Source organism: Schistocerca gregaria, chromosome 1 (assembly GCF_023897955.1).
Source record: "Schistocerca gregaria isolate iqSchGreg1 chromosome 1, iqSchGreg1.2, whole genome shotgun sequence".
Lineage (NCBI taxonomy): Eukaryota > Metazoa > Arthropoda > Insecta > Orthoptera > Acrididae > Schistocerca > Schistocerca gregaria.
This window is the reverse complement of record NC_064920.1, coordinates 303,970,136-303,994,184: the sequence shown is the minus strand read 5'-3', so window position 1 is coordinate 303,994,184 and position 24,049 is coordinate 303,970,136. Positions and strand designations below refer to the sequence as shown.

Here is a 24,049-nt window from a genome sequence, read left to right as displayed (position 1 = left end):
ATGAAATATAATAAATGTATACAATGCCTGCTTTACACTTATACATATTTCTGTTACTTCTCGGTGCAGCATAATCGTTAAAGCAGCATATAACTGAAACTCAGGTAATGTACATCTCATTATTTATGAAGTGTGTGAGGGATGAAAAGTTAAACATGAATGACACATGAACATGTCATACTTACTTTCACTAAATGCAGCAGTGCAAGGTGTACAGTAATAATGACTATAATATACAACTTTCTAATCACTGACGTACAGTCCAAGGTGATCCATATGCCTGTAAATATTGTTACAGCACTTCAGACTATAAAACATGACAATACACCAAGTAATAGAGACGTACATGTTAGAAATCAAATGCTATGCAAACGATTACTGAAGTAAGAGGCACCAAGTACAAAAGCAACTTGTATACCCAGTTTAGTACAGCATGCTAGTTGATATGTGCTCTAGCTAAATTAAAGTTAATAAAAACTAATATAAAATATAGCCATGATTAAGTTATTAATAAAATATAAACCATGTAAGTACAGCATTATTCACAATATAATTAAAATAAGTAGTGTATGCATTATTCAGATTGCTACCATTATGGACATAAAGTAAACCATAATTATCTGTAAAACAAAGTTTTGGTCCAGCATATCATACGGATAATCTATTCCTCTCTGATCCCTATCTTATTCTTGACAAAACTAAGAATTTGTAAATTAAATTATCCTCATGCTATGTCATGCTTTTAACTATTTTATACTCATTCTTATTTAAATACATACTGGATTTGTACCTTGAATATGTATAAATATTGTTTTAAAATGTATATTTCTGTATATAGCACTTTGCCATTGTAAAATATGTTTCATTAATGTATTTTGATGTAATATATGTTTCATAAAATCTGTTTTTGTACACAAGATTAACTTCCATTTAAGCATGCAATATACAAAGATGTACATTATCAATAGTCATATATGTTATCTTTGACTGTATCTTCATTAGAAATTAGAAAAGCTGATTTCAACTGTAGTCTGTACGTAGAAGTCTTCTGATTTACACATGAGGTGACATGGTTATACACTTGTAGAATGATGTTTCCACTCTTAGATTGTAATGTAGATGAAGTATTTCATAAATGGCTTCACATATGAAATGCGTTTTCGGTTATATACCACAACACATATAACATATTGCATAGTGCTTATGTGCTAACAAGACAGCTTCTATAGAATTTAAACACAACTGAGTGATGTTTAATGGTTTTCCATGGTGTATATACACTCCTGGAAATGGAAAAAAGAACACATTGACACCGGTGTGTCAGACCCACCATACTTGCTCCGGACACTGCGAGAGGGCTATACAAGCAATGATCACATGCACGGCACAGCGGACACACCAGGAACCGCGGTGTTGGCCGTCGAATGGCGCTACCTGCGCAGCATTTGTGCACCGCCGCCGTCAGTGTCAGCCAGTTTGCCGTGGCATACGGAGCTCCATCGCAGTCTTTAACACTGGTAGCATGCCGCGACAGCGTGGACGTGAACCGTATGTGCAGTTGACGGACTTTGAGCGAGGGCGTATAGTGGGCATGCGGGAGGCCGGGTGGACGTACCGCCGAATTGCTTAACACGTGGGGCGTGAGGTCTCCACAGTACATCGATGTTGTCGCCAGTGGTCGGCGGAAGGTGTACGTGCCCATCGACCTGGGACCGGACCGCAGCGATGCACGGATGCACGTCAAGACCGTAGGATCCTACGCAGTGCCGTAGGGGACCGCACCACCACTTCCCAGCAAATTAGGGACACTGTTGCTCCTGGGGTATCGGCGAGGACCATTCGCAACCATCTCCATGAAGCTGGGCTACGGTCCCGCACACCGTTAGGCCGTCTTCGGCTCACGCCCCAACATCGTGCAGCCCGCCTCCAGTGGTGTCGCGACAGGCGTGAATGGAGGGACGAATGGAGACATGTCGTCTTCAGCGATGAGAGTCGCTTCTGCCTTGGTGCCAATGATGGTCGTATGCGTGTTTGGCGCTGTGCAGGTGAGCGCCACAATCAGGACTACATACGACCGAGGCACACAGGGCCAACACCCGGATTCATGGTGCGGGGACCGATCTCCTACACTGGCCGTACACCTCTGGTGATCATCGAGGGGACACTGAATAATGCACGGTACATCCAAACCGTCATCAAACCTATCGTTCTACCATTCCTAGACCGGCAAGGGAACTTTCTGTTCCAACAGGACAATGCATGTATCCCGTGCCACCCAATGTGCTCTAGAAGGTGTAAGTCAACTACCCTGGCCAGCAAGATCTCCGGATCTGTCCCCCATTGAGCATGTTTGGGACTGGATGAAGTGTCATCTCACGCGATCTGCACGTCCAGCACGAACGCTGGTCCAACTGAGGTGCCAGGTGGAAATGGCATGGCAAGCCGTTCCACAGGACTACATCCAGCATCTCTACGATCGTCTCCATGGGAGAATAGCAGCCTGCATTGCTGCGAAAGGTGGATATACACTGTACTAGTGCCGACATTGTGCATGCTCTGTTGCCTGTGTCTATGTGCCTGTGGCTCTGTCAGTGTGATCATGTGATGTATCTGACCCCAGGAATGTGTCAATAAAGTTTCCACTTCCTGGGACAATGAATTTATGGTGTTCTTATTTGAATTTCCAGGAGTGTATTTAATGTTTATTTATTTATTTATTTATTTATTCTTTGCCCATGGACTCCAGCTGAAAATCCAGCTGATAGTATTGGGTGTGTCATACAATAGGCTATTAACATCAAACTTGATTTCATGATATATAAATGAAACAAATAATTAAACAGAAATAGTCCATAAGCATACAAAGGTATTACATGTTTCACATTATATGTACACACAAATCCATACAACATACATAAATGATAATTTTTAGAGGTACATTTCAGTAATGATATAACATATTTAAACACCATCTTAGTATTCACTCAAACTGTATATACATTTCTCTGTGAGATATAGTTTCAAATTATTTTTAAAACATTTTAGGTCTGTTTCTTTTTTAATGATTTTGGTGAGTTTATTAAAAAACCTTTTGCCTGCTCCTTCTGGGGCAGTCATAGACAGTTTTAGATTTCTGTTTATCATGTAGTAATTTTCATTTCCTCTTGTACCGTGTTTGTGTACATCTTTATTTAGGAGGTGTTTATCGTTTGACCTTACCGCCATTATGCTTTGGTAAATGTACAGGGAATATACTGTCATAATATTGTAGTGTACAAAAGCTTGCCTACAGGTCTGTCTTGGTGGTATTTTTGCAATGCATCTCACTGCTCTTTTCTGAATCGTGAATATTCTTTTTAGGTAGCCAGCTAGTGCACTTCCCCATATATGAACTGAATAAGACAAATGTGGGAAGACAAGTCCATAATACATTGATCTGAGGACTTTATCATCCACAGTCTTAGCTGTTTTATGCATGATGAAGATCTGTTTGTTTATCTTTTTACACAGTGCATCTGTGTGCACCCCCCCCCCCCCCCATTCCAAATGTTTGTCTATTATAGTTCCTAGAAAATTTGTGCTGGGTACATTTTTAATAGTCTTTCCATTTATATTAACATTTATATTATAATTTTCACTATGCTTGGTCTGAAATACTACATTCATTGTTTTAGACTGATTCATAAACAGGTTGTTTTGTGTGAAAATATTTATTTGCATTTTTGATATTCAGGAGTGCTTCCTTCTCAGGCTCCTCCTTTGTGTCAGCTGTGCAAATGATTGTTGTTTCATCAGCATACATTATACGTTTCTGATTTATATAGCTAGGGAAGTCATTTACGTAGAGTATAAATAGTATTGGCCCAAGCACAGACCCTTGCGGCACACCGTGTTTAACTGTTTGTAATTCTGATCTGTAGTTTGTTACATTTCCCCCACTAGTATGTCTGATTTCTGTGTATTGTTTTGTTATTTGTAATGTATGATTTAAGTATGTCATAGCATTTTCCTCTAATTCCATGCTGATATAATTTCATCATTAATTTTGAGTGGTTCACACAATCAAATGCCTTAGATACGTCCATAAAAATCCCACAAGTCTTTTGTTGCCTGTCAAGTAAATTAAGAATGTGCTCAATTGTATCTGTTGATGCTGTTTTTGTAGACTTCCCTTCTCTGAAAAGATGTTGTGATTATTATTATTGTTGTTGTTGTTGTTGTTGTTATTGTCTTCAGTTCTGAGACTGGTTTGATGCAGCTCTCCATGCTACTCTATCCTGTGCAAGCTGCTTCATCTCGCAGTACCCACTGCAACCCACATCCTTCTGAATCTGCTTAGTGTAGTCATCTCTTGGTCTCCCTCTACGATTTTTACCCTCTACACTGCCCTCCAACACTAAATTGGTGATCCCTTGATGCCTCAAAACATGTCCTACTAACCGATCCCTTCTTCTTGTCAAGTTGTGCCACAAACTTCTCTTCTCCCCAATCCTATTCCAATACATCCTCATTAGTTACGTGATCTATCCACCTTATCTTCAGCATTCTTCTGTAGCACCACATTTTGAAAGCTTCTATTCTCTTCTTGTCCAAACTAGTTATCATCCATGTTTCACTTCCATACATGGCTACACTCCAAACACAGAAACGACTTCCTGATACGTAAATCTATATTCGATGTTAACAAATTTCTCTTCTTCAGAAACGCTTTCCTGGCCATTGCCAGTCTACATTTTATATCCTCTCTACTTCGACCATCATCAGTTATTTTACTTCCTAAATAGCAAAACTCCTTTACTACTTTAAGTGTCTCATTTCCTAATCTAATTCCCTCAGCATCACCCGATTTAATTTGACTACATTCCATTATCCTCATTTTGCTTTTGTTGATGTTCACCTTATATCCTCCTTTCAAGACACTGTCCATTCCGTTCAACAGCTCTTCCAAGTCCTTTGCCGCCTCTGACAGAATTACAATGTCATCTGCGAACCTCAAAGTTTTTACTTTTTCTCCATGAATTTTAATACCTACTCCAAATTTTTCTTTTGTTTCCTTTACTGCTTGCTCAATATACATATTGAATAACATCGGGGAGAGGCTACAACCCGGTCTCACTCCTTTCCCAACCACTGCTTCCCTTTCATGCCCATCAACTCTAATAACTGCCATCTGGTTTCTGTACATATTGTAAATAGCCTTTCGCTCCCTGTATTTTACCCCTGCCACTTTTAGAATTTGAAAGAGAGTATTCCAGTCAACATTGTCAAAAGCTTTCTCTAAGTCGACAAATGCTAGAAACGTAGGTTTGCCTTTTCTTAATCTTTCTTCTAAGATAAGTCGTAAGGTCAGTATTGCCTCACGTGTTCCAACATTTCTACAGAATCCAAACTGATCCTCCCCGAGGTCTCCATCTACCAGTTTTTCCATTCGTCTGTAAAGAATTCGCGTTAGTATTTTGCAGCTGTGACTTATTAAACTGATAGTTCGGTAATTTTCACATCTGTCAGCACCTGCTTTCTTTGGGATTGGAATTATTATATTCTTCTTGAAGTCTGAGGGTATTTCGCCTGTCTCATACATCTCGCTTACCAGCTGGTAGAGTTTTGTCATGACTGGCTCTCCCAAGGCCGTCAGTAGTTCTAATGGAATGTTGTCTACCCTGGGCGCCTTGTTTCGACTCAGGTCTTTCAGTGCTCTGTCAAACTCTTCTCGCATTATCATATCTCCCATTTCATCTTCATCTACATCCTCTTCCATTTCCATAATATTGTCCTCAAGTACATCGCCCTTGTATAAACCTTCTATGTACTCCTTCCACCTTTCTGCCTTCCCTTCTTTGGTTAGGACTGGGTTGCCATCTGAGCTCTTGATATTCATACACGTGGTTCTCTTCTCTCCAAAGTTCTCTTTAATTTTCCTGTAGGCAGTATCTATCTTACCCCTACTGAGATAAGCTTCTACATCCTTACATTTGTCCTCTAGCCATCCCTGCTTAGCCATTTTGCACTTCCTGTTGATCTCATTTTTGAGACGTTTGAATTCCTTCTTGCCTGCTTCATTTACTGCATTTTTATATTTTCTCCTTTCATCAATTAAATTCAATATTTCTTCTGTTACCCAAGGATTTCTAGCAGCCCTTGTCTTTTTACCTACTTTATCCTCTGCTGCCTTCACTACTTCATCCCTCAGAGCTACCCATTCTTCTTCTACTGTGTTTCTTTCCCCCATTCCTGTCAATTGCTCCCTTATTCTCTCCTTGAAACTCTGTACAACCTCTGGTTTAGTCAGTTTATCCAGGTCCCATCTCCTTACATTCCCACCTTTTTGCAGTTTCTTCAGTTTTAACCTACAGGTTAAAACAGGTGGTCAGAGTCCACATCTGCCCCTGGAAATGTCCTACAATTTAAAACCTGATTCCTAAATCTCTGTCTTACCATTATATAATCTATACGACACCTTTTAGTATCTCCAGGATTCTTCCATGTATGCAACCTTCTTTTATGATTCTTGAACCAAGTGTTAGCTATGATTAAGTTGTGCTCTGTGCAAAATTCTACCAGACAGCTTCCTCTTTCATTTCTTAGCCCCAATCCATATTCACCTACTATATTTCCTTCTCTCCCTTTTCCTACTGATGAATTCCAGTCACCCATGACTATTAAATTTTCGTCTCCCTTCACTACCTGAAAAATTTCTTTTATCTCATCATACATTTCATCAATTTCTTCATCATCTGCAGAGCTAGTTGGCATATAAACTTGTACTACTGTAGTAGGCATGGGCTTTGTGTCTATCTTGGCCACAATAATGCGTTCACTATGCTGTTTGTAGTAGCTTACCCGCACTCCTATTTTTTTTTTTTTTTTTCATTATTAAACCTACTCCTGCATTACCCCTATTTGATTTTGTATTTATAACCCTGTATTCACCTGACCAAAAGTCTTGTTCCTCCTGCCACTAAACTTCACTAATTCCCACTATATCTAACTTTAACCTATCCATTTCCCTTTTTAAATTTTCTAACCTACCTGCCCAATTAAGGGATCTGCCATTCCACGCTCCGATCCGTAGAATGCCAGTTTTCTTTCTCCTGATAACGACGTCCTCCTGAGTAGTCCCCGCCCAGAGATCCGAATGGGGGACTATTTTACCTCCGGAATATTTTACCCAAGAGGACGCCATCATCATTTAATCATACAGTAAAGCTGCATGTCCTCGGGAAAAATTACGGCTGTAGTTTCGCCTTGCTTTCAGCCATTTGCAGTACCAGCACAGCAAGGCCGTTTTGATTAATGTTGCAAGGCCAGATCAATCAATCATCCAGACTGTTGCCCCTGCAACTACTGAAAAGGCTGCTGCCCCTCTTCAGGAACCACATGTTTGTCTGGCCTTTTAAAAGATACCCCTCCGTTGTGGTTGCACCTATGATATGGCCATCTGTATTGTTGAGGCACGCAAGCCTCCCCACCAACGGCAAGGTCCATGGTTTATAGGGGGATGTTGTGATTAATGCAGTATATTGTACTTTGTTATAAAACTTACAATTTTATTCTTTATTATCATTTCATAGATTTTAGCAAATTTTGAGATCAATTATATTGGCCTGTAATTTCCTAATTCATCCCTGTTCCCTTTCTTAAATATTGGCTTCACTTTACTACTTTCAGTGAATCTGGAAATATACCTTCTTCTATCGCAGTATTCAGCATGTGTGTTAATGGTTTTAATATACATTCTCAGCATTCCTTTATGAGATGTGATGTGACACCATCCAAGCCAGATGAATGTTTAATTTTAAGATGTTTTATTGGGTTTGATACTTCTGTATCTGTTGTAGGTATGAAAACCATAGTATGATTTGTATGTGGGGGGTTTAACAATTTACTTACTGCATTTGTTTTATTTTGACTTATTAATTTGTCTGCTACAGTAATATAATATCTGTTAAAAGTATTAGCTATTTCTAGAGCATTTGCGTTGCTTTTCCCACTCATCAGTGTGCAGATGTCCTCTCCCTGATTTTTTACTTTTCCTCTCTCTTCATTAATGAAAGACCATAAACCTTTCCAGTAGTTCTTTCCCTTATCTATAGACATCCTGATGAATGATGCTTTAGTTTCTCTGATAAAACTACAGTACTCTTTCTTTTTTATTTTATACAGTGTGTTGTAGGCCTCAGAATTTTTTTGTTTGGAGAGGTCATAATACACTCTCAAATTATTTCTGGCATGGATTACTTCTCCAGTCCCCCAGCTTTTCTTGTTTTGTTGCTGTTTGACAAGCCTTTTACTAACAGGACATGTAACATCATAATAATAATTGAATAAAGAAAAAAAACTAGTTCAGTTTGGTGTTTGCATCTTTAGCTGCACATATTGTTTCCCAGTTTTCTGCCTCTAACATCTTTTTTAGCAGATTTATGTTATATGGGTAGTTCTGTCTTCTCATCTCCCATATCTTCTGCACTGAATAACTAGTCTTTATATTTATGTCTATCATGATTGCAAAATGGTCTGCTAAAGTGGAGTTTATTACCTGTGTGTCACAATAGCATGTAGGAATATTTGTTATTACATGATCATGTAGTACACCATGTTCTGTATTCTTTTGTAGGTGCTTGAAAATTACTTAGTCTTGAAATTGGCCAATCACACAATGAATAAAGGATATTTGTACAGTGTATTATTGACAATATTTCATTTCACAATATTTATTATCTTTCATTTTAGTACATCTTACAATTAATAGAAAAAGAAAAACACCTTTACTATGTTAACGACAAAGACCAAAACAGTGCCTGATTATCTCATCAGGAATTACAACCTAATGAACGTATGTTTTAAATCATTCACAAATTATATTTTGCTGCACATATTTTTAAATCAAATTATATTGAACTAGGAAACATAATGGGGCATTCAGTGCACAAGGGTATCAAGTTACAGTAAGAGAATTTTGAAAAAAACATGAAGTCTTTTCTGGATAATTAATTACAGGAAAAAGTTTACACAGTTTTAAAAAGTTTAAATGACAAAATGCATTTTATATAATGTATTCTCATACTGAGTAAGGGTAAATTTAAGTATGTTACCTGCTACCTTGAATAGAAAAGTAAAATTTTGAATTTGATTCTTTTGTGCACTGAATGGTATTGCACTTGTATCTTCCTCTTGATTCTACTCTACAAGTTTTATTAAGAAAACAGTACTGGTAATGAAAACACATTTCTTGAATATATAATTTTAATTTTATTCCCATGTCTGCTTGTAAGCAATGTTTACAGCAGGAAGTCATGCAATTCAGATTTGAAGAAAAAATATTCACTTTCACCTCCTTGCTCTTGCAAAGCTGAGGAAGCTCTTGTGGCAGTGTCACATAGTAGATTCTTGAAAAATGGTGATGCAAGTTGGAATATATAGCAGTAAGTCTGTGTGTAGTTTTTCTTCACTGTTGTTACTAGTATACTGGTTACTGAATGCAATAGGACCCTGCTGGATGTTATAAAAAGTATGTCATGGAATGGGTGGGTTTCTTTCTTAAGACAATTTCATTAAATAGCACTAACTAATTAATGGAAAATCTCATATAAAGATGTGAAACAATTACTAACAAAGAGATAGAGGGGCTGGCCAGTACTTACCTCAGCTCAGTACAGCCGATAGAGACACAAAAAACAACCGAAAATTTAAGCTCCTAGCTTTCGGAATAAATGTTCCTTCATCAGGGAGGAGAGAGGGGAAAGAAAGGGAAGAAGGGAAAGTGGATTTGTGGGTTCTGGGTTGTGAGTAACTAAATCCACTTTCCCTTCTTCCCTTTCTTTCCCCTCTCTCCTCCCTGATGAAGGAACATTTATTCCGAAAGCTAGGAGCTTAAATTTTCGGTTGTTTTTTGTGTCTCTATCGGCTGTACTGAGCTGAGGTAAGTACTGGCCAGCCCCTCTATCTCATTAAATAGCACGTCAGTTCTGAATCTGCCTAAACATCAGGGTTAAAGGAAGTTCTACTTTAGAATGTTACCACCTCATAGTCAGCCATTTGAAGCCATAACCACCAACCATTCCTTGCTGTTCATTACTGAGTTTTCCAAGCTTCCAATAGATAATAAGTCTGAGAATTTCATTTCAGTGACCTCAGATCTGGGGGACATTTCCTTTGCTTTTCCAACAATATCGATACAATCCTTTGGTGTGTAAATTGCAAAATTTTCCTACTGGCTTTCTCCACTAAACCAAAGACACTATCATTAAGTAAGTAAGTAAGAGTTTTCTGATACCAAGAATTTGTGATCAATGGTTGAGACTTCACACTGGGATCTTGATATAACTTTGTAAGAGACAATGACATTTTAAAGTCTGTTTTGACCAGCACAACTGTTTGAATATATGATTTTTTTTTTATTACATGTAGAGGTTACACACCCTAAATCTTTCTCCAGTCCATCAAAAATATTTCAAGCTAAAATCTGACACCTCATAATCAGGCCTGACTGAACAAGTCCCCTAAAGTACACATTTTGCCAACTGTAATCACTGCAGTAACAGAAGGAATGAAATATGTTTCCTCTCTCTTCTTATTTGAGTTAATTGTGACATTGCAACATGCAGTATCCTGGGAGGGGGGGGGGGGGTGGTTCATTTAGTTGGAACTCTTGCAGCTTCCTTGTAGTATACTCCTGCACACAGTTTCACAGCCATTGCCTAAGTCTCCTCTCCCATTTTTCAGGGTGTTGAGAGTGTCTTCTTACTCTGCTCTGTGCATTCTGTCCGATCTTGACTGCAGACATTATTGTCAGCTACTGCAGAAGTTCCACCCCTCAGCAGCTGTGTCATCTCCTGCATTAAAAGAAAAATGTGTTAGTGTAACAATTACTGTAAAAGTACCATAAAACATTGTTCTCATAATGATCAGTCTACTTTGATTAGAGCTCACATGTCAATAAAACAAACCATTCAGACTTTGGCAGTGGATATGTTCCCATTGTGCTCTGAACAAAAGGTTACTTCCTCCTATGCTCAATAGGGATGCCAATCATACAGCTCTTATGTACAATATCTGGACATAAATCTTTTATGCTCTGAAAGCTACTTCATCAGTAAGTCTTAAAAGTGGATAAAGTCCAAAATAACAAAAAATAGATTTGATTCCCTTGTACTCTGAATGTCTTTCATGTGGATATTACCATTGAAATAATGAGGGATGGACTGCAGTGTGATGTTCTGTATTTTGTTTTCATTTTTGGTGTCATAATTCATCATGTCTGAGTGTTACAGTAAACAACATTAAAAACTGTAACAGTTTCATATATCACCCATACATTATTGGTTACAATGAAACTAGAAACTCCATTTGGAATTGTCTGGCTGTGGCACAGAGACTAGCAGGAGTTGAAAGATATAGAAAAGCAATAACAATAAGACATGGTTAGAAAAGTCATATAAGCCAAATTGTGGCAGATATTCAGGAAATACTATTGATCAGCTGACAAGATCACATGACCTCATCAGCTTCAGTGCCCCATGACTGTGGGCAATGTGTGTAGGACACTGAAAGAGACCATATACAGTCTAAATGATTAATGGAAAATCTCATATAAAGATGTGAAACAAATACTAACAAAGAGATAGAGGGGCTGGCCAGTACTTACCTCAGCTCAGTACAGCCGATAGATACACAAAAAATGTTCCTTCATCAGGGAGGAGAGAGGGGAAAGAAAGGGAAGAAGGGAAAGTGGATTTAGTTACTCAAAACCCAGGTTATGAAGCAAAAGGGAAAGGAAAACAGGGAGGGTAGCAAGGATGGAGGCATGGTTGTCAGAGGGAAGCCAAAGATATTCTACTGTAAGTACTGTGCCTGCTTCAAACCAAAGAGGATGCATACAGAAGTAAATAGGTATATAGTATAAAGATAAACACAACTATGTAAGATGAAAAGATGTGTGAATGGCTAAAGAGGAAAGGGAAAGAGGAGAAGACTGAAGAGTAAATGGGAGTGAGGTTGTTTAACATAGGTTCAGTCGGATGTGTTGGAGTGCAAGTTCCCATCTCCGCAGTTCAGAGAGACTGGTGTCGGGTGGGAGAAGCCAAATGGCACATACGGTGTAGCAGGTTCCTAGGTCCCTAGAATTATGCTGGAGGGCATGCTCCGCTACTGGGTATTGGACATCTCCTAGGCGGACAGTTCGTCTGTGTCTGCTCATGCGTTCAGCCAGTTTAGTTGTTGTCATACCAATGTAAAAGGCTATGCACTGCAGGCATGTCAGCTGATGACTGACATGTGGAGTTTCACACATGGCCCTGCCTTGAATTGTGTATGTTTTACCAGTAGTGGGGCTGGAGTAGGTGGTTGTGGGGGGATGCATGGGGCAGGTTTTGCAGCGGGGTCAGTTACAGGGGTAGGAACCGCTGGGTAGAGAAGGTAGTCTGGGAATATTGTAGGGTTTAACAAGGATGTTACGGAGGTTAGGGGGACGATGAAAGGCAACTCTGGGTGGTGTGGGGAGAATTTTGTCAAGGGATAATCTCATTTCAGGGGTTGACTTGAGAAAGTCATATCCCTGGCGGAGTAATTTATTGATGTATTCGAGGCCAGGATAATATTGGGTGACAAGGGGGATGCTTCTGTGTGGCCTGGGGGTAGGAACATTGTTGTTGGATGGGGAGGAATGTATACGTTGTGAGTAACTAAATCCACTTTCCCATCTTCCCTTTCTTTCCCCTCTCTCCTCCCTGATGAAGGAACATTTATTCCGAAAGCTAGGAACATAAATTTTTGGTTGTTTTTTGTGTATCTATCAGCTGTACTGAGCTGAGGTAAGTACTGGCCAGCCCCTCTATCTCTTTGTTACCATATACAGTCTGTCAGTAAAGGCAATAAAATGCAAATGAGGGTATAAACAGATTTTTAAAAAAAGAGGCAAGAAGATCCTTCAGTCTGCAGCAGTTCTCTGTAAATGAATGTTCAGAATGACCAATCTGACAGTCACTCATTCACATAAGTCAGTGTTCAGCCCCCTCCCTTTCCTTATCAAAGATGAAATACTGGTTCCAGCTAAGAGGGTGGGCTGTAGCAGTCCAAAGCACCTTTTAAACTTTCTATTTAGTCACACTGCATTCAATGTATTAAAAAGAATCAATAAGCATGTTAAGATTAACTCACACATGCAAGTGACTAGCTGACAAATACAGCTTGGAGAGACTTATTCATGGCATAAAGCACAAAGTGAGCATTCCCACATGTAAATCTTTAGCTACTAATTTTCCAGTTCAGGTTCCATGACATTTCCCAAACCTCTGCCATCACCTAAGGTAGCAAAGAGACCTCAATAATAATAATAATAATAATTTCTACTAGGCTTTGAGCAGTCTGTGCAGCACTGTCTCTGCTACGATCTTTTTTTTTCTGTTGTGGTACTAATTCTTGTCCTTCTACTGTTCAGTTACTTCAAGAAGACAAAAAGCTGCATAGTTCTTCACCCATAGAAATTTTTTTGAGGGCTGCTACATGAAGAGAATTTAGAAATTGTGGGACAAATCTGACATTGTTGCTGTTTTCATTAGACGAACCCTATATGAAATTTTTTTATTACAAATATTAGTTTGAAGCTTAACAAATATATAGAACATATGAGACATTTGCCATTGTATATCACTGCTGCATCATTCATTAGTTGGTTTTATCAGATGTGTATCAGCCTGCACCTTAAAGCCACTGGAGGACAACTTTTGCATTCACTTGGAGCAAAAGGAAAGTTAGGGTTTAACATCCTGTGGCCTACTTGGTATACAGCCAGAACAGTATCTGCTCTGCTCTCAAAGTTTCCAGTGTACACTCTATGTCTTTTTAGTTAAGAAAATCAAAATACAGAGATATAGGAAGAAACTGGACCCCTTCCCACACTGCTCTATAAGCAAAAAGTGCTGAAGCTTTGTTGAGGCCAAATTTGAAAGCGAATATAAATTTGATGTGTTTAATCAGACTGGAAGGAGTTTCCCAAATAAAATGAAAGGTCCTTTAATATCAGTAACAAAAAGTGTGAAAGACTGATTGTTTTGTCCCCCGATGTGTTATGTCTGATAGAATATAATTTGCATATAGAATGGATACGTGTAGAGAAACACAAGTTTAGCTCATTTTTCTCAAGAGCTTAAAAGAAAAGACAAATAGCAGTTCGTAGAAGAGAAAATAGTCCTCAGGAATCAGAAATGAGCTCTGTATACTGTCTTTGACACATTCCATTCACTGCCTGTTGCCCGTAGAAATTATGGGTGCCTTGTGATCTCCCTAATAGTCAGTGCTCAAAGAATTTCTGAGTTCAGATTTGCTGTTTGTTACCCCATGATGCATTATTTCTGACCAGTGGCAGGTTGAAGTCAGTTGTTCACTTTTTTAGTGCTTTTCGAGAGCCACTAGATGGGTGATCCTGCTTCCACAAAGTGCTACGTGTTTTGAAAAGCATACCACAGGTGTGATCAGCTCCAATACTTTTGTTGTTGCAGTGTTCTTCCTTAGTTGTCTTGATTGCAAAAGTTTGTCATGAAATGGGGGACAACTGACTGATGGGGGGAATTCTAGGTCTGTTTGAAGAATCTGGTTCCGAAATTGACAATGATAGTTTTGAAATCATTGACAGTATTTCTGAAATGGATGCTGATTTGCTTTTCTCCTTCATCTTTTAAGCAGGAGCCACATAAAGAAAATGAAAAGGTTTACAGCTTCTGGGGGACTCCCGCAGTCATTATGGCCTAACTAGAATGTGTTAAAATAACCAGCAGGTTTCATGACATCATCTCTAATCTTGCCATCTCTGTATGCTCACAAACTTGAATCATGAGTCACAGCTGTTGCCTATTTAATGAAAACTAATCACTTGAGTCTGTTATCAGGTACAAGAGGGGTCTACCAGAAAAGCATAGAAAGGCAAGCAAGTATAACTGTCGACTCATGGCATTGCTGTAACATAAGCAGCCATTACATGTGACAATTATAATATATCAGTACTACAACTGATTAGTTATCAGTGAATATTGTTCTTGCATACATTTACTAGCTGACAAGCCTGGTATTGCTCCACTTTGGCAGGCAGTGTATTACAATCTGGCACAAGAGTTTTATTTGAATATTCTGTTCCACTATTGTTCACAGTGCATTATTACAAACTTGTGCTACAGTTGGACAGCAAGAATAGAATTCATTTGAATTAATGTCAGAGGTGATCTTCCTCATATAGTGTGGGCTTTATGATCCTGTTTTATGTTACTTTCCCTAATTTTGAGTACAGCCACAGCCTGCCTTTAAAGTATGCTTGTCTACACACATCAGTGTATTTCTGTAAAGTTTTTCATACATACTTTAATATTGAACTATTTCAGATAGCCCATTGCTCCCATTCATTCCTACTGAATGTTGCAGTACTAGGAATCCACCACACAGGATAATGTATATTTGGCTTTTCCAGCCCATGTGCAGAGACACAATATTGTGGGGCACAAAGTTATGGAGTGTGCTGTAATTTTTCTCTAGCCAGAGATCTGTATTGCATATGTTTATAATAAGATACATTTTACTTTTGACCTAAGCTGTAATAATTTATAATCATAACATTTTTGTTCTCCTTTTCATTTGAGTGGATCTAATGAATGTCAGTATCCAGGTATTTTTAGTGCCTTGAGGAATGCTGATTGTGTAGCTCAGATAATAATTCAAAATGCAAGGTGCATAGCATCCATTAGTTGTTAAATTAGTCAAAGAAAATTTTATTAGAAATAACCTTTACAAAGTATGTGGAACTAAGACAATACTTTAAAAATGTGAGTGCATTCTGCTGAATAGGGGACTCACAGCAAACACAAAGTGAAGTAGCATAATGGTTATCACACTGGACTTGCATTTGGGAGAATGACAGTTCATCTACATTTGACCATACTGATTTAGGTTTCTGCGATTTCTGTGAATTGTTCCAGACAAATACCAAGATGATTTTATTTGAAAGTGCACAACCTATTTCCTTCGCATCCCCTCTAATGACCTCAACGTTGATGAGAGAGTAAACCCTAATTTTCCTTCCTACCTTGTCATACACTGATGTGATGAGTGTCTTGCAACCTTAACATGGCTGTGTTCAATATGTGAACTTTTTTATGACACTGTCGATTTTTACCCCTCTTACTTTTAATCTGTGCTTCATAATTAATGATTTTAAGAGAAGTTATTTCAATAAACATATTCAAAACAATCGAAGAACTTTTTTCCACCACCAGTTTTCTGATTGGCATGATGCAAGCAGCTGGTGCTACCTCTCCTGTGCCAGTCTCTTCATTTCAGAGTACACATACAACAAACATCCTTGATCATTTGCTGGGTGTACTCAAATTTCTGTATACCCATACAATTTTTGCCCTCTGTGATTCCCTCTAGTTCCATGGAAGTTATTTCCTTTCTGTGCATGTGTTGGCTAGTATACTGAAACCAGAATTGAAAGCTATTTTTGATATGTGTACTTTTAATGGAGTATGTGTCCACACCCCCTCATGAAGCATGGACCTTGCTGTTGGTGGGGAGGCTTGCATGCCTCAGCGATACAGATGGCCGTACCGTAGGTGCAACCACAACGGAGGGGTATCTGTAGAGAGGCCAGACAAACGTGTGGTTCCTGAAGAGGGGCAGCAGCCTTTTCAGTAGTTGCATGGGCAACAGTCTGGTGATTGACTGATCTGGCCTTGTAACACTAACCAAAATGGCCTTGCTGTTCTGGTACTGAGAATGGCTGTAAGCAAGGGGAAACTACAGCCGTAATTTTTCCCAAGGGCATGCAGCTTTACTGTATGATTAAATGATGATGGCGTCCTCTTGGGTAAAATATTCCAGAGGTAAAATAGTCCCCCATTTGGATCTCCGGGCGGGGACTACTCAAGAGGACGTTGTTATCAGGAGAAAGAAAACTGGCATTCTATGGATCGGAGCGTGGAATGTCAGATCCCTTAATCGGGCAGGTAGGTTAGAAAATTTGAAAAGGGAGATGGATAGGTTAAAGTTAGATATAGTGGGAATTAGTGAAGTTCGGTGGCAGGAGGAACAAGACTTTTGGTCAGGTGAATACAGGGTTATAAATATAAAATCAAATAGGGGTAATGCAGGAGTTGGTTTAATAATGAATAAAAAAATAGGAATGAGAGTAAGCTACTACAAACAGCATAGTGAACGCATTATTGTGGCCAAGATAGATACGAAGCCCACACCTACTACAGTAGTACAAGTTTATATGCCGACTAGCTCTGCAGATGATGAAGAAATTGATGAAGTGTATGAGGCGATAAAAGAAAATTTAATAGTCATGGGTGACTGGAATTCGTCAGTAGGAAAAGGGAGGGAAGGAAATATAGTAGGTGAATATGGATTGGGGGTAGAAATGAAAGAGGAAGCTGTCTGGTAGAATTTTGCACAAAGCGTAAATTAATCATAGCTAGTACCTGGTTCAAGAATCATGAAAGAAGGTTGTATACATGGAAGAAACCTGGAGATACTAAAAGGTATCCGATAGATTATATAATTGTAAGACAGAGATTTAGGAATCAGGTTTAAAATTGTAAGACATTTCCAGGGGTAGATGTGGACTCTGACCACAATCTATTAGTTATGAACTGCAGATTAAAATTGGAGAAACTGCATAAAGGTGGGAATGTAAGGAGATGGGACCTGGATAAACTGACTAAACCAGAGGTTGTACAGAGTTTCAGGGAGAGTATAATGGAACAATTGACAGCAGTGGGGGAAAGAAACACAGTAGAAGAAGATTGGGTAGCTCTGCGGGATGAAGTAGTGAAGGCAGCAGAGGATCAAGTAGGTAAAAAGACGAGGGCTAGTAGAAATCCTTGGGTAACAGAAGAAATATTGAATTTAATTGATGAAAGGAGGAAACATAAAAATGCAGTAAATGAAGCAGGCAAAATGGAATACAATTGCCTCAAAAATGAGATCAACAGGAAGTGAAAAACTGCTAAGCAGGGATGGCTAGAGGACAAATGTAAGGATGTAGAGGCTTATCTCACTAGGGGTAAGATAGATACTGCCTACAGGAAAATTAAAGAGACCTTTGGAGAAAAGAGAACCACTTGTATGAACATCAAGAGCTCTGATGGAAACCCAGTGCTAACCAAAGAAGGGAAAGCAGAAAGGTGGAAGGAGTATATAGAGGGTCTATACAAGGGCGATGTACTTGAGGACAATATTATGGAAATGGAAGAGGATGTAGATGAAGATGAAATGGGAGATATGATAATGCGAGAAGAGTTTGACAGAGCACTGAAAGACCTGAGTCGAAACAAGGCGCCCAGGGTAGACAACATTCCATTAGAACTACTGATGGCCTTGGGAGAGCCAGTCATGACAAAACTCTACCAGCTGGTAAGCAAGATGTATGAGACAGGCGAAATACCCTCAGACTTCAAGAAGAATATAATAATTCCAATCCCAAAGAAAGCAGGTGCTGACATATGTGAAAATTACCGAACTATCAGTTTAATAAGTCACAGCTGCAAAATACTAACGCAAATTCTTTACAGACGAATGGAAAAACTAGTAGAAGCCAACCTCGGGGAAGATCAGTTTGGATTCCGTAGAAATGTTGGAACATGTGAGGCAATACTGACCCTACGACTTATCTTAGAAGCTAGATTAAGGAAGGGCAAACCTACGCTTCTAGCATTTGTAGAGTTAGAGAAAGCTTTTGACAATGTTGACTGGAATACTCCCTTTCAAATTCTGAAGGTGTCAGGGGTAAAATACAGGGAGCGAAAGACTATTTACAATTTGTACAGAAACCAGAAGGCAGTTATAAGAGTCGAGGGACATGAAAGGGAAGCAGTGGCTGGGAAGGGAGTGAGACAGGGTTGTAGTCTTTCCCCGATGTTATTCAATCTGTATATTGAGCAAGCAGTGAAGAAGCAAAAGAAAAATTCAGAGTAGGTATTAAAATCCATGGAGAAGAAATAAAAACTTTGAGATTCGCCAATGACATTGTAATTCTGTCAGAGACAGCAAAGGACTTGTAAGAGCAGTTGAACGGAATGGAGAGTGTCTTGAAAGGAGGATATAAGATGAACATCAACAAAAGCAAAACGAGGATAATGCAATGAAGGCGAATGAAATTGGGTGATGCTGCGGGAATTAGATTAGGAAATGAGACACTTAAAGTAGTAAAGGAGTTTTGCTATTTGGGGAGCAAAACAACTGATGATGGTTGAAGTAGAGAGGATGTAAAATGTAGACTGCCAATGGCAAGGAAAGTGTTGCTGAAGAAGAGAAATTTGTTTACAATGAGTATAGATTTAAGTGTCAGGAAGTCTTTTCTGAAAGTATTTGTATGGAGTGTAGCCATGTATGGAAGTGAAACATGGACGGTAAATAGTTTGGACAAGAAGAGAATAGAAGCTTTTGAAATGTGGTGCTACAGAAGACTGCTGAAGATTAGATGGGTAGATCATGTAACTAATGTGGAGGTATTGAATAGAATAGGGGAGAAGAGGAGTTTGTGGCACAACTTGACAAGAAGAAGGGACCGGTTGGTAGGGCATGTTCTGAGGCATCAAGGGGTCACAAATTTAGCATTGGAGGGCAGTTTGGTCGGTAAAAATCGTAGAGGGAGACCAAGAGATGAATACACTAAGCAGATTCAGAAGGATGTAGGTTTAAGTAAGTACTGGGAGATGAAGAAACTTGCACAGGATAGAGTAGCATGGAGAGTTGAATCAAACCTGTCTCAGGACTGAAGGGATGAAGAAGCTTGCACAAAGTAGAGTAGCATGGTGAGCTGCAACAAACCAGTCTCGGGACTGAAGACCACAACAACAACATGTATCCACAACAAAGAATCAGTAATAAAGTAAAAAACAATCTTCCATCAGGAATAAATGGAAAGAAAGTAAGCTCAATGTTGATTATGGAATGTAAATTAGTCATGGAAAACTCTGTGGATAAAAACTAAGTAATTTGTTGACTGTTTGGTTGCTCAGGGATTGCACTGCAAAAGTACTGTCTTGCCACTCATTAAGTGCAACAAGTAGACTCCATCAAGGGTTTTTTCTCCATTTTCTGCTATGCATTTCTTTTTCTTTTCAAAAGTATAGTACAAGTAAAATACAGTAGCTATTATCATATTGGGGATATGGAAACTGAAAAATGAAACCATTCCATTCTGAAAAAAATATTGAAAGTGATACACATCAAACTGAATTATTACCACAGCCACATGGTTTTCTCTGTATCAGTCTCTAATGCGGTTGAAACAACAGACACCTGAGAAATGATGAACATTTGTTTGTGACATTTTTCTTGTCTAACTTGTTCCACCTGATATAGCAGCCCACACTGCACTGTGTGCTGTCACCATACAACAGCATTACTCAGTCTCATTGTAGAAGTAATGGTTATTCTTCATGTTCTGCTGTCCCTGTCAACACATATCATTACAGTGAATATCACACTGTGTGTGTATGGGTTCATAAAAATCCTCCTTGAAACTCATTTTCTGCTGATATGGGGTCTCACATTGGATACAAGACTGATAATAACAGCAAGGAAAATAGATTTTACATTAAATCTGTTTCATTCTGTGTAAAATGCAATGGCAAACTGAAAATTGTGTAAGTATCTTAGACTTTAAAACTGTACTAGTTAACAACTGTTTTAATGACACAAAGAAATGGTGTGAGAGGATGAAGTACTGAGATTATGTAAATGTACTGTCTAAAAATAATTAAAAGAAACAAAAAAAGATGAAAGGATAACAATTAGAAAGAAGTTAAAAAGGTGAACTAGTAACAAACAACACAAAGATGACACCAGTGCAGACAGAAGTAAGTTACAATAAACTTGAGATGCAACGTATAGTGATTATTTACATTCTTTCCTTTCATCTAGTCTCATTAATTTTTTGCTTTATCTGCCATTAATCACATGCCTATTTTTGCCGATTACATTTTATCTGTCACATTTTGTTCTCAAATATGTGAACTTCTTAGGTAGGAAACAAGATAAATTATTTTATTTTATGAATATTTTACAGGAATCTGCCGTTTTTGAGAGGGATTTTACTGTTAGACGATTCTCCCGCACACAGCTGTACATGCCAGGACGAATTCTCCATATTACTCACAGAAAGAAAACAAAAACTGAAAGGTAACACTGAAAGAGAAATATTTTGGTTTTAGTATTAGAATAGAAAATTAAGAAATGGACTTTGTTATTGATTCAGTGATCAACTGTAAAGTGGATTTGAAGCAGTTCTCCACTCCTGTCACTTTTCAGTTATTCTTTTCATTTCAGCACAAGTGCAGTATCCTACAGGATTTAAAATTTGCCTTGTATACTCATGTCTCAGCTTGCTGCTGAACTCCTTCCCCTCCATCATCCCTTCAACTACAGTTTTCAGTTAAAGCTCAAGCCATAATATGTGCCCCCAACCATTTTCTGTCTATAAATAATTATATTCATTATCATGTAAAATGCAGGAAAGCAGACACTCGTCTATAGCTTAAATGTGTGAGGCTGCAGGTGTGAGTGTTTGGGTGTCTGTGCAGTTGTGTGTACTAATGTAAATGTGTGCACTGTTGCTAGTGTAAGTACAAGACCTCAAAAGCTAGTGTAAATGTTGTATTCTGGTGTGAGTTTCTATGTGCCACACATCAGTCAGCTATAGGTGAGTGCTTGCCTTTTCATTATTTTATGTATTATTCATCTACATCTACATGATACACTGCAAGCCACCTAATGGTGTGTGGTCGAGGGTACTTTTGGTACCACTATCTGATCCCTCCAACCCTGTTCCACTCGCAAATAGTGCATGGGAAGAATGACTGTTGGTAAGCTTCTGTACTGGCTCTAATTTTTCGAATTTTCTCCTTGTGATCAATATGCGAGATGTATGTGGGAGGGGGGGGGGGGGTGTAGTATGTTGTCTGGCTCCTCCTGAAAAGTGCTGAACTGAAATCTCTCCATGATTCATGATGCCTCTCTTGTAACGTCTGCCAGTGGAGTTTGTTTAGCATCTCTGTAACGCTCTCTCACCAGCTAAACGATCCTGTGATGAAACGCACCACTCCTCATTGGATCTTCTCTCTCTCTCTCTCTCTCTCTCTCTCTGTCATACCCGATAGGTATTCCAGATAGATGAGTTACATTTCCTTATGATTCTTCCGATGAATCTCGGTCTGGTATCTGCTTTTCTCACTATCTGTTTTATATGGTCAGTCCACTTAAGGTGGCTCTGGATAGTTACACCTAGATATTTTATGGAAGATGCTGTCTCCAGCTGTTTGTCATCAATAGCGTAGCTGTACAGTAGTGGATTTCTTTTAATATGTATGCGCAATATGTTACATTCATTTATGTACAGGGTCAACTCCAGAGTCTGCACCATTCATCAATTTTCTGCAGGTTATTCTGCAAATTCTAACTATCTTCTGGTGTTGCTACTTTGGTATAAACAACTGCATCAACTGTGAATAGCCTTAAAGAGCATCCAACACTTTCTACTAGATCATTTATATGTGTTGTGAACAGCAACAGTCCTATCACACTTCCCTGTGGTATTTTGGATATTACATTTACATTTGTCGATTTAGTTCCATTAAGAGCGACGTGTTGAGTTCTGTCTGCAAGAAAATCTTGAATCCAATTGCAGGTCTGCTCCAATGCCCCATAAGCTTGTAATTTTTTCAGTAAATGGACACATGGGATGGTGTCAAATGCCTTACTAAAATCAAGGAACATGGCATCAACCTGAGCAACGTTGTCCACTGTGCTGTGGATCTCATGGAGGAACAGAGTGAACTGAGTTTCACAGGACCTCTGTTTGCAGAATCCATGTTGATTTTTAAAGAGGATATGTTCATTTTCCAAGAACATCATAATTCTTGAGCATAAAACATGTTCCATAATTCTACAACAATTTGATGTCAACGATATAGGTCTATAATTGTGTGCATCTGTCTTACGGCCTTTCTTAGAAATGGGGATGACCTGTGCTTTTTTCCAGTCATTAGGTACATTCTGTTGCTCAAATGATGTATGACAAATTACTACAGAAATTTCTGGTGTTTATTATATACGCATTGTTAGGCTCTTTCTGCCTCATCGATTCACTGCAAGATGACTTCATTCTCTATTCAGTCAATCTGTTTGATCTTGAACAGACTCCTGAAGTAACACATTTCAAAGGCTTCTAATTGTTTACTTTATTTCTTTCCCATTGTTATGTACTGCTTCATACAAAGCTGTACTGCAAATATAACTTTTCATGAATCTTTTTCTGGTCGTTGGGTTCATGTTTCTGGATTTTACCAGTTGTTACTGTTTAAAATTAGCCCTTTTATCTTCAGCAATCATTGCTACTACATCTTTCTTGCATCTTCCTTCTTTATTTGTTCAACATCATAGGTAGCAGAATTCATCTACATCTTCAAAATATTTTTCTCCAAGTCTAACATTTAGCCATCCAGAATGTCCAGCCACTATGTTCATGATTACATTAGTTTTCCTTTTTATTTGTGTGTATACTACAGCCATCAGTCAGCACATATTCCATTTCATCAAGCATCTAATTGCATTCATGTTGTTTTGCCCTCCCCCTGGCCACTGCTGAGTCATCAGTGAACCGTATCATGACTGATTTTTTTGTCCGTAACAGAAAACTTCCACACTGAGACAGCCTTTTACTTCCCTCATTGCCTGTACACTACACACAAATTAAGTATCAGTAGTGATAATGAGCAATCGTACCTGACAGTTTTCCTATCTGGTCTCTTGTATCAATTCTTTAGTGCTCTTACTGCCAGTCTGCTTTATCAAGAGAATGGAATCTCTTCTAAGAATGAAAAACATTTTATCTCATTGCACATTATCAATAGTTTCTCCAAATATACAAATATAAGGTATGTTTCCTTATTTTTCCTATAAATATGCCCACTGTTATTAGCCACAATGTTAAAATAGCTTCTCAGATGTCCCTACTTTTCCTAAAACTAAATAAACCTCCTTCTAACTTCTGGCAGTTTTT

The 24,049-nt window shown here is 38.6% G+C and overlaps 1 protein-coding gene across 8 annotated transcripts in view; it reads left to right on the top strand.

The window, feature by feature from the left end:
- LOC126342556 (diacylglycerol lipase-beta-like) overlaps positions 1-24,049 on the top strand; it is an 822,641-nt gene that overhangs the window by 785,029 nt on the left and 13,563 nt on the right. For all 8 annotated transcript variants that reach the window (XM_050001868.1, XM_050001865.1, XM_050001866.1 and 5 more), the window contains one exon: positions 21,059-21,171. In XM_050001868.1, coding sequence (XP_049857825.1) covers positions 21,059-21,171 — 113 coding nt within the window. The remainder of the gene's footprint in view (positions 1-21,058; positions 21,172-24,049) is intronic.